This window comes from Capsicum annuum, chromosome 7, assembly GCF_002878395.1.
Source record: "Capsicum annuum cultivar UCD-10X-F1 chromosome 7, UCD10Xv1.1, whole genome shotgun sequence".
In the NCBI taxonomy this organism is placed as follows: domain Eukaryota; kingdom Viridiplantae; phylum Streptophyta; class Magnoliopsida; order Solanales; family Solanaceae; genus Capsicum; species Capsicum annuum.
This window is the reverse complement of record NC_061117.1, coordinates 185,062,435-185,082,779: the sequence shown is the minus strand read 5'-3', so window position 1 is coordinate 185,082,779 and position 20,345 is coordinate 185,062,435. Positions and strand designations below refer to the sequence as shown.

General features: G+C 37.8%; 1 protein-coding gene across 5 annotated transcripts in view; it reads left to right on the top strand.

Moving 5' to 3' along the window:
* The first annotated feature begins 511 nt into the window (after nucleotides 1–511).
* The window catches only part of LOC107878408 (DNA-directed primase/polymerase protein), a 39,922-nt gene continuing 20,088 nt past the window's right edge, over nucleotides 512–20,345 (top strand). For 2 of the 5 annotated variants that reach the window (XR_001676869.2, XR_007057692.1), the window contains exons 1-10: nucleotides 516–693; nucleotides 1,924–1,994; nucleotides 3,185–3,318; nucleotides 4,376–4,527; nucleotides 4,752–4,915; nucleotides 5,018–5,164; nucleotides 5,263–5,314; nucleotides 5,762–5,936; nucleotides 17,729–17,811; nucleotides 18,053–18,265. Coding sequence is in view for 3 of the 5 variants with exons in the window: in XM_047415311.1 (XP_047271267.1) it covers nucleotides 3,264–3,318; nucleotides 4,376–4,527; nucleotides 4,752–4,915; nucleotides 5,018–5,164; nucleotides 5,263–5,314; nucleotides 5,762–5,936; nucleotides 17,729–17,811; nucleotides 18,053–18,265 (1,041 nt within the window). In the remaining 2 variants the exon portion in view is untranslated. Of the gene's footprint in view, nucleotides 694–931; nucleotides 1,048–1,923; nucleotides 1,995–3,184; nucleotides 3,319–4,375; nucleotides 4,528–4,751; nucleotides 4,916–5,017; nucleotides 5,165–5,262; nucleotides 5,315–5,761; nucleotides 5,937–17,728; nucleotides 17,812–18,052; nucleotides 18,266–20,345 lie in introns of those variants that run through there. The other 3 variants (XM_047415311.1, XM_016725384.2, XM_016725386.2) reach the window with 3 other exon arrangements.

Below are 20,345 nucleotides of genomic sequence, written 5' to 3'. Positions count from 1 at the left end.
AAATAATGTCTTAAATAAGGGAAAAAATTAAATAAGGGAGAAAAATAATGATGAGAGAGAAAAAGAGATATAGATTAATTAAGATAACATTAAGTTTGAAATATAATTATCTTATTCTTTAAAACTGCTATATACCTAATATTGAAAAAGTAATGTTATAAGGAGAATTTTATGTAAAAATTTAAAAGATTGGGGTTATATGTAATAATAATAAAAGTTTGAATTAGAGTTAGAAAATTGTGAAAATACAAAAAACTTGTTTTCCCTTTATAGAAAAATTTCATGGAGTTATTTTCTGAATTTTCATGGCCGTTTTCAACTCCAAAAAGAATTTTTCGAAAAAAGGAAAAAATTTTCATGGCCAAACGGGCCCTAAAAATATATTTTGAATATTGAATTATTTTTATATATTTTAAAAATTTAAGAAGTTAAAGAATTACATTTTACAATCCACTTAAACTTAGTTACTAATTAAAAAAATTTAACTTGTACTGATCGAACTTGTTATCACTTTTAATTTCAAAACTTATTTGTTAAACCTCCACTCAATTTTCTCGAGTTTCTCCAATAGCACTCAAACATACTTTGAAGCACCCACTCAAATTTCTGCCCTTTGATGTAGGTTTCTCGAATTTTTAACCAAAAATTCTTTCGATTCAATATCTATATACGAGAATCAACTCCCTAAAGATGGTAATATTTTCATCTCTTCTTTGGTTCATCAGTTGCGTGTCCCCATTTATTTATTGCTTTTTTTTTTTTTTTTTTTGCCTTTCTCCTACTCATTTGGTTGATTTTATCTATTACTGATATACTTGTGTTGCACCTTTTGTTTGCAATAGAAATTTCAGTGTCACAAATACTAGTCTCGTACTGTTCTGGATAGACATCCAATAGTTGATTCTTATCTTTTGAATTTCAGTTCTTCGATTCATTGTACATTAGTAATATTGTCTTTTATTTATTGTTGATGAAAATTTGTTTTACATTACACATTTGAGGTCATCTTAATTATAAATGAACACACTTCTCAATTAAAAAAAAAAGGTATGTTTTGTTTATTTTATCTGTTCACTTAATTTGTTGATATATGCCACTAAAATTATATTTAGTACTCAAAGGAAAACTTATAACTAATTAGTTTAGAAGGTTTAGATAATGTTGATATAGAATTTGTGAACACAAGGACATGGAATTAGTAAACAAATTGATATTCGCCGGTAATCTTATCTAGAAAATAAACAAATTGATATTCGCCGGTAATCTTATCTAGAAAATTATAATGTTGAGTACTTCAATATATATGAATACTTTTAAAATGAGGAAGTTGGATGCTAAGCTTTTTTTTTCCTTGATAACCATGGTGTCCGGGCCAGCTTGCACGCATCTTGACTAATTCCACGAGATACTGCCACCTCCCACCAGCAATAAGTACTAGGTAGCTCTATTCACCAAGGATAGAATAGATGGGAAGAAATTACCTAGTGTTTGTCTCTGTTGGGAATTGAACATGAGACTTCATAGTGCTCAATCTAACTTAGTTGAACGCCTAGGTCACATCATTGGGTCAGTTGGATGCTAAGCTTAAGGTCGATAAGGGCTCTAATGTTTTGCATCCAAAGATTTTTTATGGGAGATGTAGAAGCATAATGGAGGGGTGTTAAACTTTAAATGGGCACATGGATTGCCTTTAAAAAACATTTTTGGGTTAATTTTCTGGGTTGACAGTAACTTACATTCTTCATGATAGGCATATTAATTTTTCCAAGTGCCGCTTCACCCTCAAAAAGAAAAATATTGAAGTGTGGTCCTGTTATCAAGTTTGTCTCTAACTTTAATATGACTATGGTGCTGTTAATTATCATTCTTTATCATTTTAGTTCAAGTATTGATAATTTCCTCCTTTTATTATTTATATTACAGGTCATATGTCCTGTTGTTAAGGATATCAAACTACGGTGCTGATTGCTATAGTTTTCTTACACCAGTAACAAGTAAGTAGCAACCACAACTGAATTTTGCTTCTACAATCCCTATCTTTTTTCCCACATTATTCGACAATAAGCGTGCCTGTTTCTTTGTTTATCATCCTTTATACAAAGCTACAGATTGATTGAACATATGCATTTTGACCATCATGTTATAACACTTACTGTTTTGTACATATTTCAATAGTTCAGTATAGACTCAATTCTGTCGTTGTACAACAATCTGAGTTAATCCAAATGTTGTATAAAAGTCTTATATAGAAATCAATGAAGAGTTGAAATATGTACAAAACAGTGTACTGTATAATAAATTTTAGTTAATCCAAATGTTGTACAAAAAGAGTCGAGCAGCTTAGCATCATATAGTGTTATTTGGCTGAATAGTTGCTCCTTCCAAAATAATGGTGTTAGCGCGTAGCTCTCATTTTGGTGTTCCTAAGTTGAGGATGATAGTTCTGTTCATTAAGGTTTTTCGATCAGATTGTGTTAATATTCTGCCTTGATGAACTACTTCATTCCAGCTATCTACCGGGTTAGAACTTAATATGATCTTTAACTAAACCATGTTGTTTGGAAATTGGTTAAAATTGATCACTGTAACAAGGTGTTGGTAGCTTATGAACCTATTAGTAAAACCTCTGATATTTGATGCTCATATTTTACTGGCTAGACAGCTCAAAATTTGCAACCCATGGCTCTTGCTCCTTATAATGTATATTATGTACATTTTTTATATGCATATTTCATTTCCTATACTTGAGTTATGATTGTTTGTGATATTGTAGTTATTTTACCAAGTACTTAGAGCTGCTTAGCTTTTCAATCATACATCTAAGGAAATACTTGTTTCCCTATTGATTCAAGAAATTTTGATTTGGTAATTGTCTTGTGTAACTGGTAAAGTTGCTGCCATGTGACCAGGAGGTCACAGGTTCAAGCCTTGGAAACAGCCTCTGACAGAAATGCAAGGTAAGGCTGCGTACGATACACCCTTGTGGTGGGGCCTTTTCCCGGACACCGCACATAGCGGTAGCTTTAGTGCACCGGGCTGCCCTTTTTTTTAATTGTCTTGTGTAAAGAATTTAGGATATATCATAGTTTAAATTGTTGGGCCCGTGCCCAGCAAGGGTGACTCTCTTAGACTTGAAAAGGCCTATGGGTCTAACTTTCTCCAATTTATGTTTTTTTTTATGAAGAACCGAATTCACGCTCCAAGTCAACGCTCCTGAATCTTATGAAGTCCCTGCTGTCGCTGCCCAACTGTGAAATAATCCCATGGACGACGTTGATCGCTTATTTGAATGCTTCAAATGCGGCATTTCTCCCCCACGTAATCGCTCTTCCCTTTACTTACCAGTTATGCTTCAAACTTCTCTTCTCTTTTGCTTTTTTCCTTTGAAGAATAGCATTTTGATGTCTAAAAAGAAAATAAAATGACTAGTTTGTAATTTTCCTACTAATTAAGAGTTTCTCTCTCGAAATTTTAGTGAAATTTGATCTTTTCTAGTTTACTATTGCACGACTCGCCAAAGGGTTGTTTTGAACCGCCTAAAGTCTGTCTTTACAATTTTCGGACTAATACTGCTAATATGTGTATATTGCGCCTCAGAAATGTTTACGAGACTTGACTTTTGACATGCAGTATAATTTGAACTGGTAGGAAACCAATTTGAACTGCACAATTCAGCAGCAAAATTTGGAATGGGGAACCGGGTACCCAGCTTCGCACATGCGGAATTATAGCCAAATAATGTTATAATGTCAATAACAAAGACAACAGTAATAATAGGTAAAGGAAAATAAATTTACAAATTTAGTATGGCTCGGTCAATGTACAAAAGAGAGTGCAAAATTAGAGATAGTAAAATATACTCCTAGAGAATACCTCACTATTGTCGATCACAAAAAAGAGTTTCACTCATAGTGTTTCCCAACTCAAACTCTATGCTAAACTTTCTATTTCAAAAAATACTCAAGATGAGTTTCTAATAATTTGGGGGATAGTTTGAATGAAGGAAGAAACAATATTTATAGGGGAAAGTCTTTGGCCCCCCAATAAAGAATAAGAATAAAAAAAAAAAGACTTTTGTTTTTTGGCTCTAAGCTAGAATGTTTTGGCTCCAAGAACACTTGGCCATCACAAGTATTTTGCATATGGCTAAATTTTGTTCATATATTACAGCGAGCATCAAAGCTTCGCTTTTTACATATGGTGCTGTTTAATTTGGTTGCTTTGTGATTTTAGGCCATAAAAGAAGAAAAGAGAAAATATTTGGAAATTCGCTGAAACTACGCCTTCAATTGTTGTTTGCCCACATTTTAAGTGAACTTTAATTTTGAGATCTTTCTATTTTGCGGTTCTTAATTATTTCTTATACAAATTTTAGAATCAGCAATAAGAGAAAGGAAAAAGGGAAAGCAGACTGTGAAGCAAAATGATACATTGGAAAATCTATCAACAACTTCAGATATTGTTTCATCAAGATCAAAGGGAAAGAAGGTCCAAAATGCAACAGATATTGAGCTCCGACTACAGAATGTACATACTGCTTTTGTTCCTTTTATCTGTTTTGTTTTTCTTTTTAGAATTTTCATGGCTCCTTTTTCTTGTCCATTGATAATAAGCTTTACTTTCTTAATTCACATTGTTTCTTTTCTTATATTAAATTATATTTACAAGTATTGATTTTCAAGCACATCACATGCCATATAACACAGTTGGGTGGAAACTGCTAACTGACATTTTGAAGATTCTTCTTGTAGACTGGTTCATCAGCAACAAAGATACAAAGTCTTAAGAAGGAACCAAAGTTCTCTCCCCTTGTATTTTATGGTTCTCCACACGGAGTTCCTCCAAAAAGACCAGCTCGTTTGTTGCGGCTGTTGAATGAAATCCGTGTAGATTTTAACGAGCAAAACAAAGTAAGGTAATTGAAAATGATTCTTCTCACTTTTATCCACTAGTGATGGTTAAGTATGTTGCTCTTTTTTTTTCCCTTTTAAATGTATTCTTGCCTGTGTTTAACCAGAAAAGATATATGGGTCACATTTCCAAGGCAAGATGAAGCGATGAAGTATGCAAAAGAGCAAACTAATGCTCGTGTTTTCAGTTACCAGGATCATATGAGTGGTCAAAGAAGATTCCTTGTGTCCACATATAAGGAGTTCTGGAGAAGGTAAGTTTCTCGGATGTATCTTTATTAAATTAAAATATGTACAACGATTATACCTCCCCCATGTCATTAACTTTGTTCGTGTTTATAATTTTGATTAGGTACGAAGTTATGAATCCTAAATTTCGGCATCACTATGAAGTAATCCAAGAGGTAATCTTTTGTCGTTTTTCTGTCAAAACAATAATGAAATTCATACATATGAAGTTTATGATCAGGTGTTGCTGCTGATAAATATATAACTAGTGCATAGTAAAGGAGTGCATAGTAGGTAATCTTTTGTAGTAAAACATTTTCATGTTAAAACAATAAAGACCTGCATAGTAATCCAGGAGGTAACCGTTTTTAATTTATCACCATTAGGGAATGACTTAGTGAAATTTCATTCCAGAATCTTTGAACTTACCTTGATTTTGTCACATGATGAATTCTATGCACTTAAATATCCAAAAATTAATTGGGATCATAGTGTACTAACTTTGTCTGTGAGAGAGAGTTCTCACTTCTCAAAAAAATGTGTGTGAGAGGGAGTTGCCACTTTTATCTAAATAATTTAAAAAGAGCCGTTGCAAATATCAAACTGTTATATTTGATCTTCAGGGATTGCCATGCCATCTGTACTTTGATCTGGAGTTCAACAAGAGAGAGAATGCAAATAAAAATGGAGATGAAATGGTTGACCTTCTGATAGAGATCATCTTTGATGCAGTCAAGGAAAAATACTGTCTTGAAGGAAACAATGATTGGGTTGTGGAGCTCGATTCCTCCAATGAAGGTAGGGTGTTTAATGGATGGTTCTAACTAGTATTTCATCTGCACGCAGTATGTTGTTGGTATGATATTTAAGTATGCATGATATATATATATATATATATATATATGTTTATTTTATTACAAGTGAGATTAGGATTCCACTTGACAATATGACAAAGAGAATGTCTTTGGCTAAAGTGGGAAATTATTATGGATTGTCATGCACCTATATGTCACTATAATATTTGTCCACTTGCTTGTCCTAACTCTGACTTGTTTTATTACTTGCATCATTGTTTGGTGACTAGAGTAATGAATACCTCTTTGGAACATAAGATAAAATGAGAGGAACTCAGCTTGATTACTCCCTCAAGGTTTTGGGTTTAAATAGCTACGGTTACATGTCCTATGAAGGAAAGAAAATCAATACCTAATCACAGCTTAAGTAAATTAAGCTAACTGTTATAATTCACATATTCTAGAATTTTCACCGATTCTAACACTCCTCTTTAAGCTGTACAAAATGTATATACCAAAGTTGCTATATATATAATTTATTCTAGGATCAGTTAAGGACTTGGTGAGTATGTATGCAAGCTGCTCATTTGACCGCACAAACCTCACGAGTCACGACGACATCTTTTAAGAGTACCTTCTCTCTTCTCTTTGACAAAATGGCAATAAGTCTCTATGTGTTTGGTCCTCTCTTGAAGCACTAGATTCGATACAATGAGGAGTGCAACTTCATTATTGCACACAAGTTCTATTTCTTTAATCTCTCTAAATTTCAACTCCTTTCATAATTGCTTGATCCATATTAGTTCACATGCTGCCATTTTCATAGCCCAATATTGAACCTCCGCACTAGAGCTAGCAACCACATGTTGTTTGCTATTACTTTTCCAAGACACCAAATTTCCCCAACTACAACACAATATTCGGTGGATTGTCTGGAAGAGGATGATCCTGCCCAGTATGCTTCTTTAAACAGTCGTGGGTTTGCCGGTAAATTTCTTTGGTCAATGAAGTGGGTTGAGAATCTGAGGTCTCAGGTTCAAACCCCAACATAGAAAAAAACACTAGTTGATTTATTCCTATCCGTTCCAACCTTGTTGGATAGAGTTATCGGATATCTGTTGCTGGTGGAAGGTGCCAGGTATCTCGTGGATTTAGTCGAGGTGTGCAAAAGCTGGCCCGGACACCATGATTATTAAACTCCCATGTTTGAGGGGTGAGGCAGTCGTTGTTAATAACCCAACTCGCGTTGGGGTAGAACCACAAGGAGCGAAGTATAATTTCAAATCCTATGAGTGTTCTAGTTACTAAAAGATTTCCCCAGTTGTAGACAAACGCAACATATAAAATAAAGTGGGGGAAATGGTTTGAAATTTGTTTGTAACAATCTTTGGTTAACAACACACTGAATTTAGCACTTTTGATTTAGAATCAAGATTTGAGAAGATCTTGGGATTATGTCTACCTAAAGGCAAGGAGTGCATGAGTTATTGAGAGTTTAACATGAAACTTATTTGTTGAGTAAAAGATAGGCTAGGTCGAATGTCTGTGGTTAGTTTTTCAACAAAACCACAAGGATTTCACCCATTGGCTCTTTCAAGCACCTAACAAGTATCCAATTCATAATCACCCAAAACCTCAACTGGGCATTCCTATTTCTAGGATGATGCCCTTGACATGATTTACATTCCAATCACACTTATTTTTAAGATTGCAAAAGGTAGTAAACCATAGGCTTGATTGTCCACCACTGCCTTGTCACCCTATAGCCCTCTTTCAAGGATGCTATGAGTTCCCATAACTTCACCTTTATCCCTCTTTCAAGGATGATGAAGGGTTTTTAGAGTTTGGAGTTTTCACCCATCAAACCCATTTGGAGATTTTGGCATTTTCACCGACAAATTCCAACTATTAAGCTCAAGCAATGGTGGAATCCATAATCAACAACTAAAAATCATGCAAATCCATCAACACCCACACACAAATACACTTTAGTTCAACATAATCCCAAAACTAAAGAAATTAGCTACTCATGAAATAAGGAGGAAAAATTATACCAAATAATTCTTCCATGGCATCCATAATAATAGAAGGTGAAAATAATCTTCACTTCCACACTTCAATTTTACCAATTTCTTCTTAGAATAATAAGTACAATCAAAATACAAAGAAATAGATTTTCACCAAATTATAAGGTTTTTCTTTGTCTCTCAATCCTTCCCCTCTAATCTATTGCATAATGCTCTAGGAAAAAGAATTTGGGTCTTCTCTAGAAATTTTGAATCGTCCATCCCAATTTACTGAAATGCCCTGGCTTGTTAATCCCGCTAGGCCGCGGTCGCGGAGCTTTGATTGCGATCATGCCTACCGCGGTCGCAGAGCTTTGATTGCGATCATGCCTACCGCGGCTAGAGACGTGCGATCGTGGCATGTTGACCTTCTTGATGGACCGCGATCGCGTTCCAAGGACCGTGATCACGGTACCTGAAGCTATATTTGTTCTCTGCTCAACTGGCTGCGATCGCAGGCCTTAGGCCGCGACCGCGGTAACTGAGGCCATGTCTGCTCCAGGTCTTCAACTGCACTTTCTTGCTTCCTTTTGACCATTTTAAGCTCCAATCCATGGCTTTTGATCTTATCAACTCTATGCCTTCAAAGTGTGGATATTAGTGCATTTCATCAAAATTATGTCTCATTTATTTATTCAAAACAAAGTAATGTGCAAGAATGCTGAGTGCAAATGAGTGGTAAAATCACCACTCATCAACGCCCCCAACTCAAAGCTTTTGCTTATCCTCAAGCAACACTACCTCTTACCATAAGACACTATTATCTATGCCTAAACTTCATACCTTAAAGATCGCAGTGACTTCAACCTTAGTCACTAGCACAAGTAGCTCATTGCACATGGGCTAGGCTATTTTCCACTACACCCCTCATCATAAGATGCAATTTCCAAGGATACATAGGACTTCAAAGAGCAACCAAGCAACAAAAAACCAATACTCTAAAAGTGACTCCCTTTTGACCACAACTAAGCTATACTCCATTTGCCTCATTGCTCGGGAGGTGACAAAATCACCCACTTCAACTTGTTCACATGCCAACCTCACAAGAAAGCGAATTCCACACCAAGCCACAAATATGCAACAAGGAATTTTAAGTGCAAAAACTCTCTCCCTCACAAAAGAAATCTCTATGCAACAAGTGTCATATCATAGCTTGCCCTTATTTTCAATCGCCACTACAAAGAAAGTAAATGGTTGGAGATCTCAAAGGACTTTCTAAGCTCGTAACGTTGGTTCGGGATAGGTTAGGATATCATTTGGGACAACATGGCTACGCCCTTCCTTGAACATCTACATCACACTATTTAATCCGCCTTTTTGGCTATGGGCCACTCCTCTTTGTGTTCTCTCTTTCCTCATGCCTATTTTTCGCTTCCATTGTTCACCACTTTTCTTTCATTTCTTTTCCTTGCAACTTTCGTTCAATTTATTCCTTTGTTGGATCCTCTCTTTTTCTATTCATTTGTTTTCAATACTAAGGCACATTAGGCATTTCACTTACAACTTCGTGGCCCCAAACTTGCTTCCGTCAATCTTCACCACCCCCAACTTAGGCTTTTAGCCTCAAGTTGCATTTTCAAGTTCAAGGAGGGTATGGTTCAAGAGAGGGATAAAAAGAATGGTTCATGGTTTGTGATGAGTTTGCCAAAGAAAGGTCCAAAGGCTCAAAATGGGTAACTAGGGATTATATTTATTGCACGGGTAGGCTTTTTAGGCTAGAGTGGTTTCCAAAATCACAAAGATGGCCTAAGATCATTTCTCCAACCAAATACCATCAACATTAGCTTTGAAAGACTAACGGGGCAAGTTCTAGATAACACAAGTGTACAAGAGATGAATGCAAATAGCTCACCACATATGGCATGTAAAATTCGCCAAGGGAGCCCAAATGTCCTTTTCGCTAGAGACAAAATTTGGAGTATCTATTTCTATCTACAAGTCAAGAATTTACGGAGCCACAAAAAGAGAAAAAGTTTTGTTATAAAATTGCTCACGTCTATGCCCTTGATTTTTGAAAAATTTTGGATGGAGGAGGTTGTTTGTTTTGCATTAGCACCATGCACAATTTTGCTAAGTCATCGTAACAACCAAAGCCTTAGCCTCACATTTTGGCTCAAAACGGGCAAACCAACCCTATGGCTACTCAGACTTCGCCAATGGGTATGAATGCGATCCCAAATCATCAATGTCATAGGTACTCAGACTTCCCTTGCATTGACCTTGATGCCACAGGTACTCAAAATTCTCTTGCATCTATAGCTCAAGACCCAAACATGACGCTTTACCCTTAAGAATGTTGTCGCTCAATCTATCATAGGGAAAAGTTCGTCCATAGCTTAAGAAAACCCAGGTAGCCTCGCCGCACCCCCAACTTAAAGACCTGAAGTGTCCTCACCGAAGTGAATTTAAGAAGCATAAGGGTTGAGAAAGGCTCTCGTAAACAGTAGGCAGTCCAGGAGTCTGATGTCGCGATCGCACCATCAGGACCATGATTGCGGTAACTGAGATCCAATTCCCCTGTTTTTGCTCTGTTTTTAATTTCCTGCACAGCTGCCAGTTTTCCAGCTCTGTTTTCCCCTGTTTTTTTGGGCACACCACTCATGTTAAAAGACCTACAAAACACCATAACAAACACTAAATAAGTCAAAGATGGGTTTCCTCCCACCAAGTGCCTAATTTAACGTCGCGACACGACTTCTTTTTCACCACGTGGCATCCTTGAAATGAACAAACTCCACCTTGGCCACCATGGGAATTTTCGCATTGTAGTGTTTCACCCTTTGACCATTGACTACAAATTTCTTTCCTTCATGATCTTCCAATTCAACGGCACCACTCGGATGGACATTAGAAATCAGAAATGGTCCCGACCATTTCGAGTTCCTCGCGAAGAGTTTCAAGCGTGAATTGTAGAGGAGTACTCTCTCTCCAACATGAAATTCTCGCCTTAATATTCTAGCATAATGCCATTTTTTCATTTTCTCCTTATGCAATGCCAAACTCTCATAAGCCTTTAGTCGGAAATCCTCCATTTTGGGGAGTTTTGTGACCCGCGCCTTGGAGTTTTGTGGAGTATTCGGGCATCATGCCATTTCTTCATTTTCTCCTTATGCAATGCCGAACTCTCATAAGCCTTTAGTCGGAAATCCTCCGTCTTGTGGAGTTTTGTGACCCGCGCCTTGGAGGCTTCTCCCCATTTCATGTTCAACTTCTTCAATATGCTCAAGCTCGACGGGTAGATGGCATGCCTTTCCAAACACCAATTGGTAGGGAGATATTCCAATTGGGGTTTTGTAGGCCGTTCTATAAGCCCAAAGCGCTTCATCAAGTTGCCTTACCCAATTGGTGCGGCCTGCATTCACCGTCTTTTCGAGTATTGCCTTGATTTCTCGATTTGAGACCTCCACTTGACCACTCGTTTGAGGGTGATATGGAGTGGCGACTTTGTGCTTAACCCCATTCTTATTAAGGAGAGCCCCAAACACTCGATTACAAAAATGTGAGCCGCCATCACTAATGATGGCACGAGGTGTTCCGAACCTTGTGAAAATGTGCTTTTTCAGAAATGAGGTAACACATTTGCTCTCATTAGTAGGGAGTGCGACGGCTTCCACCCATTTGGAGACATAATCAACCGCCACCAATATGTATTTATTCCGAGCTTACAAAAGGACCCATATAATCAACTCCCCGTACATCAAAGAGCTCTACTTCAAGGTTTGGCTTGAGGGGCATCTCGTGCCTTCTTGAAATACCACCATCCATTTGACATTGGTGGCGCGATTTTACCCATTCATGGCGTCTCTATGAATGGATGGCCAATAAAATCCACATTGGAGGATTTTGGCAGTGGTGCGGATTCCTCCATGGTGACCACTGTAAGGCGAAAAGCGACTAGCTTCCAAGATATCATTTATTTCAATATCCATGACACACCGCCTAATAACACCATCAGCACATTCCCGAAACAAAAACGGTTCGTCCCAAAAGTATCGCTTTGCGTCAAACAAAACCGTTTCTTTTGATGGTAGCTCAGCCCCTCGGGGAGTACACCACTCGCTACATAGTTGGCAAAGTCGGCATACCATGGTGTATTATTTCCCACAATGGACATGACCAATTCATCGGGGAAGGCATCATCAATTTCTATCTCCCCATGCTTTTCATTGTTGCCTTCAAGGCGTGAGAGATGATCGGTCACTTGATTCTCACCCCTTTTCGGTCTTTCACCTCAAAATTGAACTCTTGTAAGAGCAAAATCCACCTAATTAGGCGCGGTTTTGCTTCTTTCTTGGCTATGAGGTACTTAAGGGCGGCATGATCCGTGTGCACCATTACTCTCATGCCTAACAAATAGGTGCGAAATTTTTCAAAGGCGTAGACAACCGTTAACAATTCTTGCTCAGTGACGATGTAGTTGCGTTGGGCATCATTCAAGGTTTTGCTTGCATACTAGATAGGATGAAAGAGTTTGTCCTTGCGTTGCCCTAGCACCGCACCCAATGCAATACCACTTGCGTTTCACATTTACCTCGTACAGGGATGACCAATCCGAGGCCACAATAATAGGGGATGAAATGAGCAATTCCTTAACATGTTCAAAAGCTTTCAAACATGCCTCATCAAAGTTGAATTTAGATTCTTTCTCTAGAAGTTTACACATTGGGTGAGCTATCTTGGAAAAATCCTTGATGAAACGTCGGTAGAACCCGACATGACCTAGAAAACTCCGAACACCCTTTATGGAGATAGGAGGTGGAAGCTTGGTAATTACCTCAACCTTGGCTTGATCTACTTGAATGCCCTTTCCCGATATCTTGTGGCCCAAGACAATGCCTTTTTTGACCATATAATGGCATTTCTCCCAATTCAAAACAAGGTTTGTCTCCACGCACCTTTCAAGCACTTTGCTCAAATGTTCGAGGCATGACTCGAGAGAGTTTCCCACAACTGACAAGTCGTCCATAAACACTTCCATAGTCTTCAACCATGTCTGCGAATATTGACAACGTGCAACGTTGGAAGGTTGCTGGGGCATTACAGAACCCGAAGGGCATTCGCTTGAATGCAAATGTCCCATATGGGCAAGTGAAAGTTGTCTTTTCTTGGTCCTCAGGGGCGATATAAATTTGATTGTACCCCGAGTAACCATCCAAGAAACAATACCATCCTCTCCCGGCGAGCCTATCTAGCATTTGATCCATGAAAGGCATCGGAAAATGGTCTTTCTTGATCCATGAGTTCAATTTTCGGTAGTCCATGCACACCCGCCTTCCGGTGACCGGTCGGAGGGGAATGAGATCATTCTTTTCATTTTCAACTACCGTGATGCCACCTTTTTTGGGACACATTGTACCGGGCTCACTCAAGTGCTATTGGATATAGGATATATCATCCCCGCGTCAAGCTACTTTATGATTTCTTTCTTTACCACCTCTTGCATGGGTAGATTTAACCTCCTTTGATGTTCCACACTTGGTATATGATCTTGCTCTAGCTTAATTTTGTGAGAGCAAATGCTGGGAGCTATTCTGATGATATCCGCTATCGTCTAACCAATGGCCTGAATGAATTTTTTTACCACCAACTTCAATGCTTCTACTTGCGAGGAGTTGAGGTCACTTGCAATGATGATTGGTAAAGTATCACCGTCACCCAAGAATGCGTATCGGAGATGGGGTCGCAAGGGCTTCAATTCAACCTTTGGAGGCTCAAGGATGGATGGTTTTGCGGGTAGGCTCTCGCGGTTTTTTAGATCAAGGTCCAAGTTTACCGGGTTCTTAGTGTGAAATCCAAGCCCCGTTAAAGATGCAACCACCTCATCGTACTCTTGCACTTCATCCCTTTCACAATTCCATAGCACTCCTACGAAAGGATCATCTAACAAGCTCACATCAACATGGTTGGTCACTTCCCCATCAATAATATCAAACGAGATGACTTGCAAGTCCATTGGTTGCTTCATGGATTTGCATATGTTGAAGGATACCTCCTCATCATTCAACCGAAATTTCATCTCTCTTGATTCCACATCCACAAGCTTTTTCGGTTGCCAAAAATGGTCGACTTCCACATCCATCGCACAATCTAAAATAACAAAGTCGGCCGGAAAGATGAACCAGTCCACTTTCACTAGTACATCATAGAGAACGCCCATTGGCTTTTTGATGGATCGATCGGCTACAAGCAATTTCACTTTGGTGGGTTTTGGCTTCCCCAATCCAAGCTTGTGGAATATGGCATAAGGCATTAGGTTTACACTTGCTCCAAGATTGCACAAAGCTTTTGCGAACTTGAACAAGCCAATGGTGCATGGAATTGTAAAAGCGCGGGGTCTCTCTTCTTTTCCACATAGGTGCTTGTCATAACGGCACTACAATGATGAGTTATCTCAATTGTTTCGACCTCCACAAGTTGCTTTTTATATGCCAAATCCTTCATAAATTTAGTATACCCCGACATGTCTTGCAAGGCCTCAATAAGAGGAATATTGATAGATAGGGTACTAAATTTATTGAAGAACTTGTTAAGCTTTGCATGCTCTTCCTTTCTCAAGGACTAATTGGGGAAAGGAGGATAGATGGGTTTAGATAGCATAAGGACAATTTGACAATCGTTAACTATTGACTTTCCCATCACAAGCTCACTTAGCTTTAGCTCTACATCATTGGACCTTTTCCTCTTTGCTTTTGTTTCCTCCCCATTTTGCATTTCTTCACTTTGCCTTTCCATGAGATACTTTGATATTTGGCTCACTTTTGCCTCTAGTTGTTGAATGGCGGTTGAGTGGGACGTAACCGTTTGGTAGAGCATAGAGAAATCACTTCGCATCTTTTTATGTAAAGGGATTCCCATGTACCCATAGATTATATTTTCAAGTTAACTTGGGGGAATCCCGTGTACCCCACAAGTGTTCCATTATTATGTTTGCTCGAGGGAATCCCATGTACTCCACAAGTTGTTCATTAACATGTTTACTTGGGAGATTCCCTTGTACCCTACAAGGAAGTTTAATTAACCATAACCACGACCACCAAACCTTACCATTTAACCATTCCAAACCATTTAGGGTACGTGATGAGAAAGGGCTCTGATGCTCCAGTGCAGAGGTGTGAGACACTAGCTATGGATGGTTTTAGGCTGGGTAAAGGTAGATCGAAGAAATATTGGAGGGAGGTGATTAGGCATGATATGGAGTAGTTGCAACTTACGGAGGACATGACCCTTGATAGGAAGGTGTGGAGGAAGCGGATTAGGGTTGAGGGTTAGGGGATGGGAGTGCGTCGGTAACAGTAATGGAGCGTTTTTCTGTGCCTGTAGTTTCTTATTTGTGGTGCTGTGTGATGTCTATGGTTTCGGTTAGATAGTTTTTATTATTATCTTGTGGTTGTAGTATTATCTTGTTGCTACCGGTGTTAGTTTATTTTGCATATTGTACTAGTTTATATGCACTTATCTTTTGTGTTTGTTATACTGTTATCAGTTCTAAGTCGGGGGTCTATCGGAAACAACCTCTCTGCTTCACTTGAGGTAGTGGTATGGTCTACGTACACTCTACCCTCCCCAGACCCCACTATGTGGGAATACACTGGGTATGTTGTTGTTGTTGTTGAGGGGTCGTTTGGTAGAGTGTATTGAAAAGTTGGTGTATGCATTAGTTTAATGTGTATTAGTACCTTGTTTGGTATATCTTTTTATCTTATGTATAACTAATGCTTGCATTAGTTATACACTATTGTATATTGATGTGTGTATTACTAATACCTTAAAATCCATGGCATTAATAATGCAATGGATCTAATGTATGTATTAATATGCTTAAAGACACTATTATCCCTAAAAAAAGATTCTGCATCCTTTTCAACATATATATTGAGCGTATTATGTAAAAAAAGAAATTTTTTTTAGAAATTATGTAATTCATGTTATTTTTAATACATCGAACCAAACACTACATAAGAAAAATACGAGCATAACTAATGAAATCATAGCTAATACAAGCATTACTAATACATCATATTTTACATTATTCCCATACACTCTACCAAACGATCCCTTAGGGTTCCATTACCAAATCATACCATGCAATAGTTCCATTAAAAGTACAATAATATAGTAAAAGCATTATCATAGGCATTTTATCAAACATAGTTGGGGCATAGTGTTTCCAAAACCAATTCCAATTACCAATTTACTATTCCGATGCAACTAATTATCCAAACCACCATTAAAGCATGTAAAAAACATAATTAAAACATGGAAAAAACCATAACCAAGCATTTAATACCAAAACCCCAACATATGTTTGAAAACCCAAAACCATACAATAATTATGCCATGAAAACATTGTATAAAATGTGCCTTTAGTTGGAACTAACAATGAGGGAGGAGTACATGCATTAGATTACGAAGATAATGGAGAGAAATCACTCGTATAAGCCCCAAATTGATCCTCTAGATGAAACCCCAGCTCTTTTTTACCCCAGAGCCTTGGGGAGAATTAGAGAGAGCTTCTAAGTGTTTAAGATTAGAATAATAGGGTAAATGATGTCCCAATAGTGATATAAGTCGTGGGGCCTTAAGAGGTTAAGTAGGTACATGTCCAGATTACCCCAACTTAAATTGCTTAAAATTCCCGTCAGATGGTACGACTCCCCCATACCAGTCGTACACTATACGCGTGGTACCCACCACTCGTACCCTAGGCTTTTCCCTTGGACCCAACACTGTCAAGCATACGACTTACCCAAACCAAGTCGTACCTAACCATACGATTAGTATCCCTAAACCGTATCCCTAGTAGAATAGAATCAAAGGAAGTTTGAACACTGTCTGCCATACGAGTCAATGGTACGACTCGTATCCTAACTTACGGCTCATGGTGAGCCACTCGTACTCAGATCCAAATTAAGTTACTAAGTCTCAGATTAAGTGAAGGAAAAACCCAAGTCATACGACTCGTACCCACCAAGTCGTACCCATTCCAGAAACCAATCCAACCCACCAACCAACACTGGTTAGCATACGACCAAGAGCATACCAACCGTACCCAATCATACGACTGGTAACCACAAGTCGTATGATGTCCAGAATCCAGAAATTCAGGAAATTTTCTAACGGTCCAAACCCATGGTGTTTCACTAACAACCTCTGAAATAGGCTTTTAGATGTTCATATTGAAAAATAACTCTCTTCAGCACACCTTACTCTTGTGATACTTAGGAACTATTTCCTTGTTTATTTCCCAAGCTGATTTTCCTATGTGATATTCACAGGAAAGTGATCTCCTTTTGTGGAACACCTTTTCATAGATCTCATGCTGATTTTCAATATCTCAGGATCTTCCTGTTGATGCACGAACATATTTCTAAAGCAAAATCTTCATTTAAAACAGGAAGCAGTTTTAGGCAAATATGATTATTTTGTAGATGAAGTTTCTTTTGGTGGATCAAATGGGGCACACAATTTGGTTAGGAACTGCAGTAAATAGTTATATACGGGAGAACTATCACAGGATCTGATGCAGAATACTTCTTTGCTAAATCAATGAAGGTTTCTTTTTGTGGATCAAATGAGGCACACAATTTGGTTAGGAACTGCAGTAAATAGTAGTATACTGGAGAACTATCACAGGATCTGATGCAGAATACTTCTTTGCTATATTAATAAGATTGTACTATGACTTCTCCTTGTTATTGTAATCAATATTAATATAAAACTTTCCTGACAGAAAAATTTTCTCGTCATTTAATAATCCGGTTCCCAAAAGCTGCTTTCAAGGACAACTCTCATGCAGGTGCATTTGTTACAGAGGTACCACACTCATTGGTTCTTCCAGCTTAGGTCCTGTTTAATTTCAATTTATCATTTTGTGTTTTTTCGGTGTTCAGCTTGTATCTCACTATTTTTTGATTAATTCTTATGTCTAACAACATGTACATTGTTCATATCTTTTTCGGAAGAATACTACTACAAATGATTGGTCATTAATAACTTTTTTCTTATTTTCTTCTTGAATGTAGAATTAGTCATCAGTTTTGTGCCCTGTTGTCAGATATGTTCAAGGATCAGTAGCATAAGTGAACGTGATGGAAGATTTACAAAGCTTTTTGTCTCAAAGGATCCAAGCTCAACTGATATTCCATTTCAATTGTTTGTGGATAAAGCTGTCTACTCTAGAAATCGCTGCTTTCGCCTAGCCTTTTCATCTAAAGCAGGGAAGAGTTCTGTGCTTCTGCCAAGTGGACGTTTTAAATGTAAGGACGTGGTATGCAACTTTTTACTCTGATGGTGTTCATTACTAGGTTGATTATGTAAGTAGGTGACAATACGCCTTCTGCATGAATGATTTAGTCAATTAGCTTGGTGATTGTGGTAACTTGTGCTGTCAGCTATCAGAAAGACTTGTGGTAGTAATTTTGGTGGACGAAACGACACCCGGTGCCTTAACCTTGACCAAGCAGACCAACCTTACTTGCTTGTAGACGTTGAAATTTTGTGGACTCTACAAGAAGAGTTTTCTTTAGTGCACCGGGCTGCCCTTTTTTTACAAGAGTTTAATTTTTATTAGAGTTCTTGGAGGGGCTACTTTACTCTAAATCTAGTGGCTACTCTACTCAAAACCCTAAATTATGCCTATATAAAGGGGGCTAGTATCCCCTTAAAGAGGCATCTCCAATATCTCAAAAATTCATGGGATATTCATAAAGAGATCGAAACCATCTCTTCTCGATAATCAAATACATCAAGCAAATCCACAAACCCTCCTTTTATGGAGATCAAATTCAAATATTTCTACGTTCGAGAAATACACCACCAATGGCCCTCAAATTACGAAGAAATCCATATCAAATCCAAATATGTCTACGTTCGAGAAATACGCTACTGACGGCCCTCGAATTATGGAGAAAATAAAGAGAGAAGAATAAAGGAAGGAGCGGATTTGTACCCACATCGTTTATCAATAAAAAAATAAAAAAGATCATGATTCTTCATATTGTTATTTGTGCTTGCAATTTATTTCTGTCACTGAAAAAATTTGTTGGAAACAATGGTTTAATAAATGTAGCATGTGTACAATTGGATAGCTCCTTTAAGGTCATCATTGGAAGCAACTGGTGTAAGTGGAGAAGGCATATGGCTTTTATTGGCTCTACTATCAATGGGAAGTGGGATCGAACGTGCCTAACTTGGTAGGTAATTCCAAACCCTTTTTTGAACCCCCATGGCATTTGGTACTTCATTCGACGCCACTTCCAGAGTGACGTTTGTCCTTATACCTGCTTAGTATTGCGCTTTGGTGGCATTTTCTGAGAACAAGGAAACGCATGGATTAGAAACTATTCTTAGGGTCAAGCTTTACCTCACAATCTAGAGTTGTGAAGAAAATGGCAATTCTTAAATGACAATGTAGACTCCCCATTATAGATATGATCGACAAAATCAGTATGAAGAGGATTCTACTAGACACATCTTCGTAGGATCCCCTAGAACACATGAAACCTAGTACTCTAATACTAAGTTTGTCACGCCCCAAAATCTTGGTGGGCCGGAACGACACCCAGTGGCTTAACCTTGACCGAGCAGACCAACCTTACATGCTTTAATAAATGTAGCACGTGCACATTTATGGAAATGAAACTATTCATTAAACATTTTACCTTTCATAAAATGTGAAATTTTAAATATAAATAACAATTATTCATATAAGCCATATGAAGCTACAATATAAATCACAAAAGGAACACGATCTAATTAAGTGTCTATGGAGCCACTATGACTTAATGAATAAAAGAAATATCAGTTCTAAGGCCTCAACCATACAAAGAATACACAAGTTGTATTATCAACAACACGCCCTGAGTAATAAGTGGGGTTCACCAAAAGAGAAGAGGATGTGGATGTGCCTAGCAAAGATCTACTTCCTCATGAATATCTTTACATGCATCCAAATAGAGGTGTAGCGCCCTTTACAAAAGGGACGTGAGTACATAAAAAAGAGTACTCGTATTATTTGAAGTTCCCTCACGTAAAATTATACATGATAGTTCAATTAAAGCAAGAAGAAATACGATGGAAGTTTCAAACAATTACATTTCTTTTGAATAAAAAACAATAGTAAATTTTGGATTTAAATAAATATATCATCTTAATGGGAGATCCTAGTCACTGACATATACATTAACTACTATGTACACCTCATGGTGCTTTGACGTTTAGCTCGGTATAGATTAGGCGTCTCACCAAAGATGCCGTATGGAAATGGACAATCTCCTAGCATTACTTAGCCTAACCAAGGGTGACTATATAATTGTCCGAACTAATAAAAATGATCATAATCCTACACT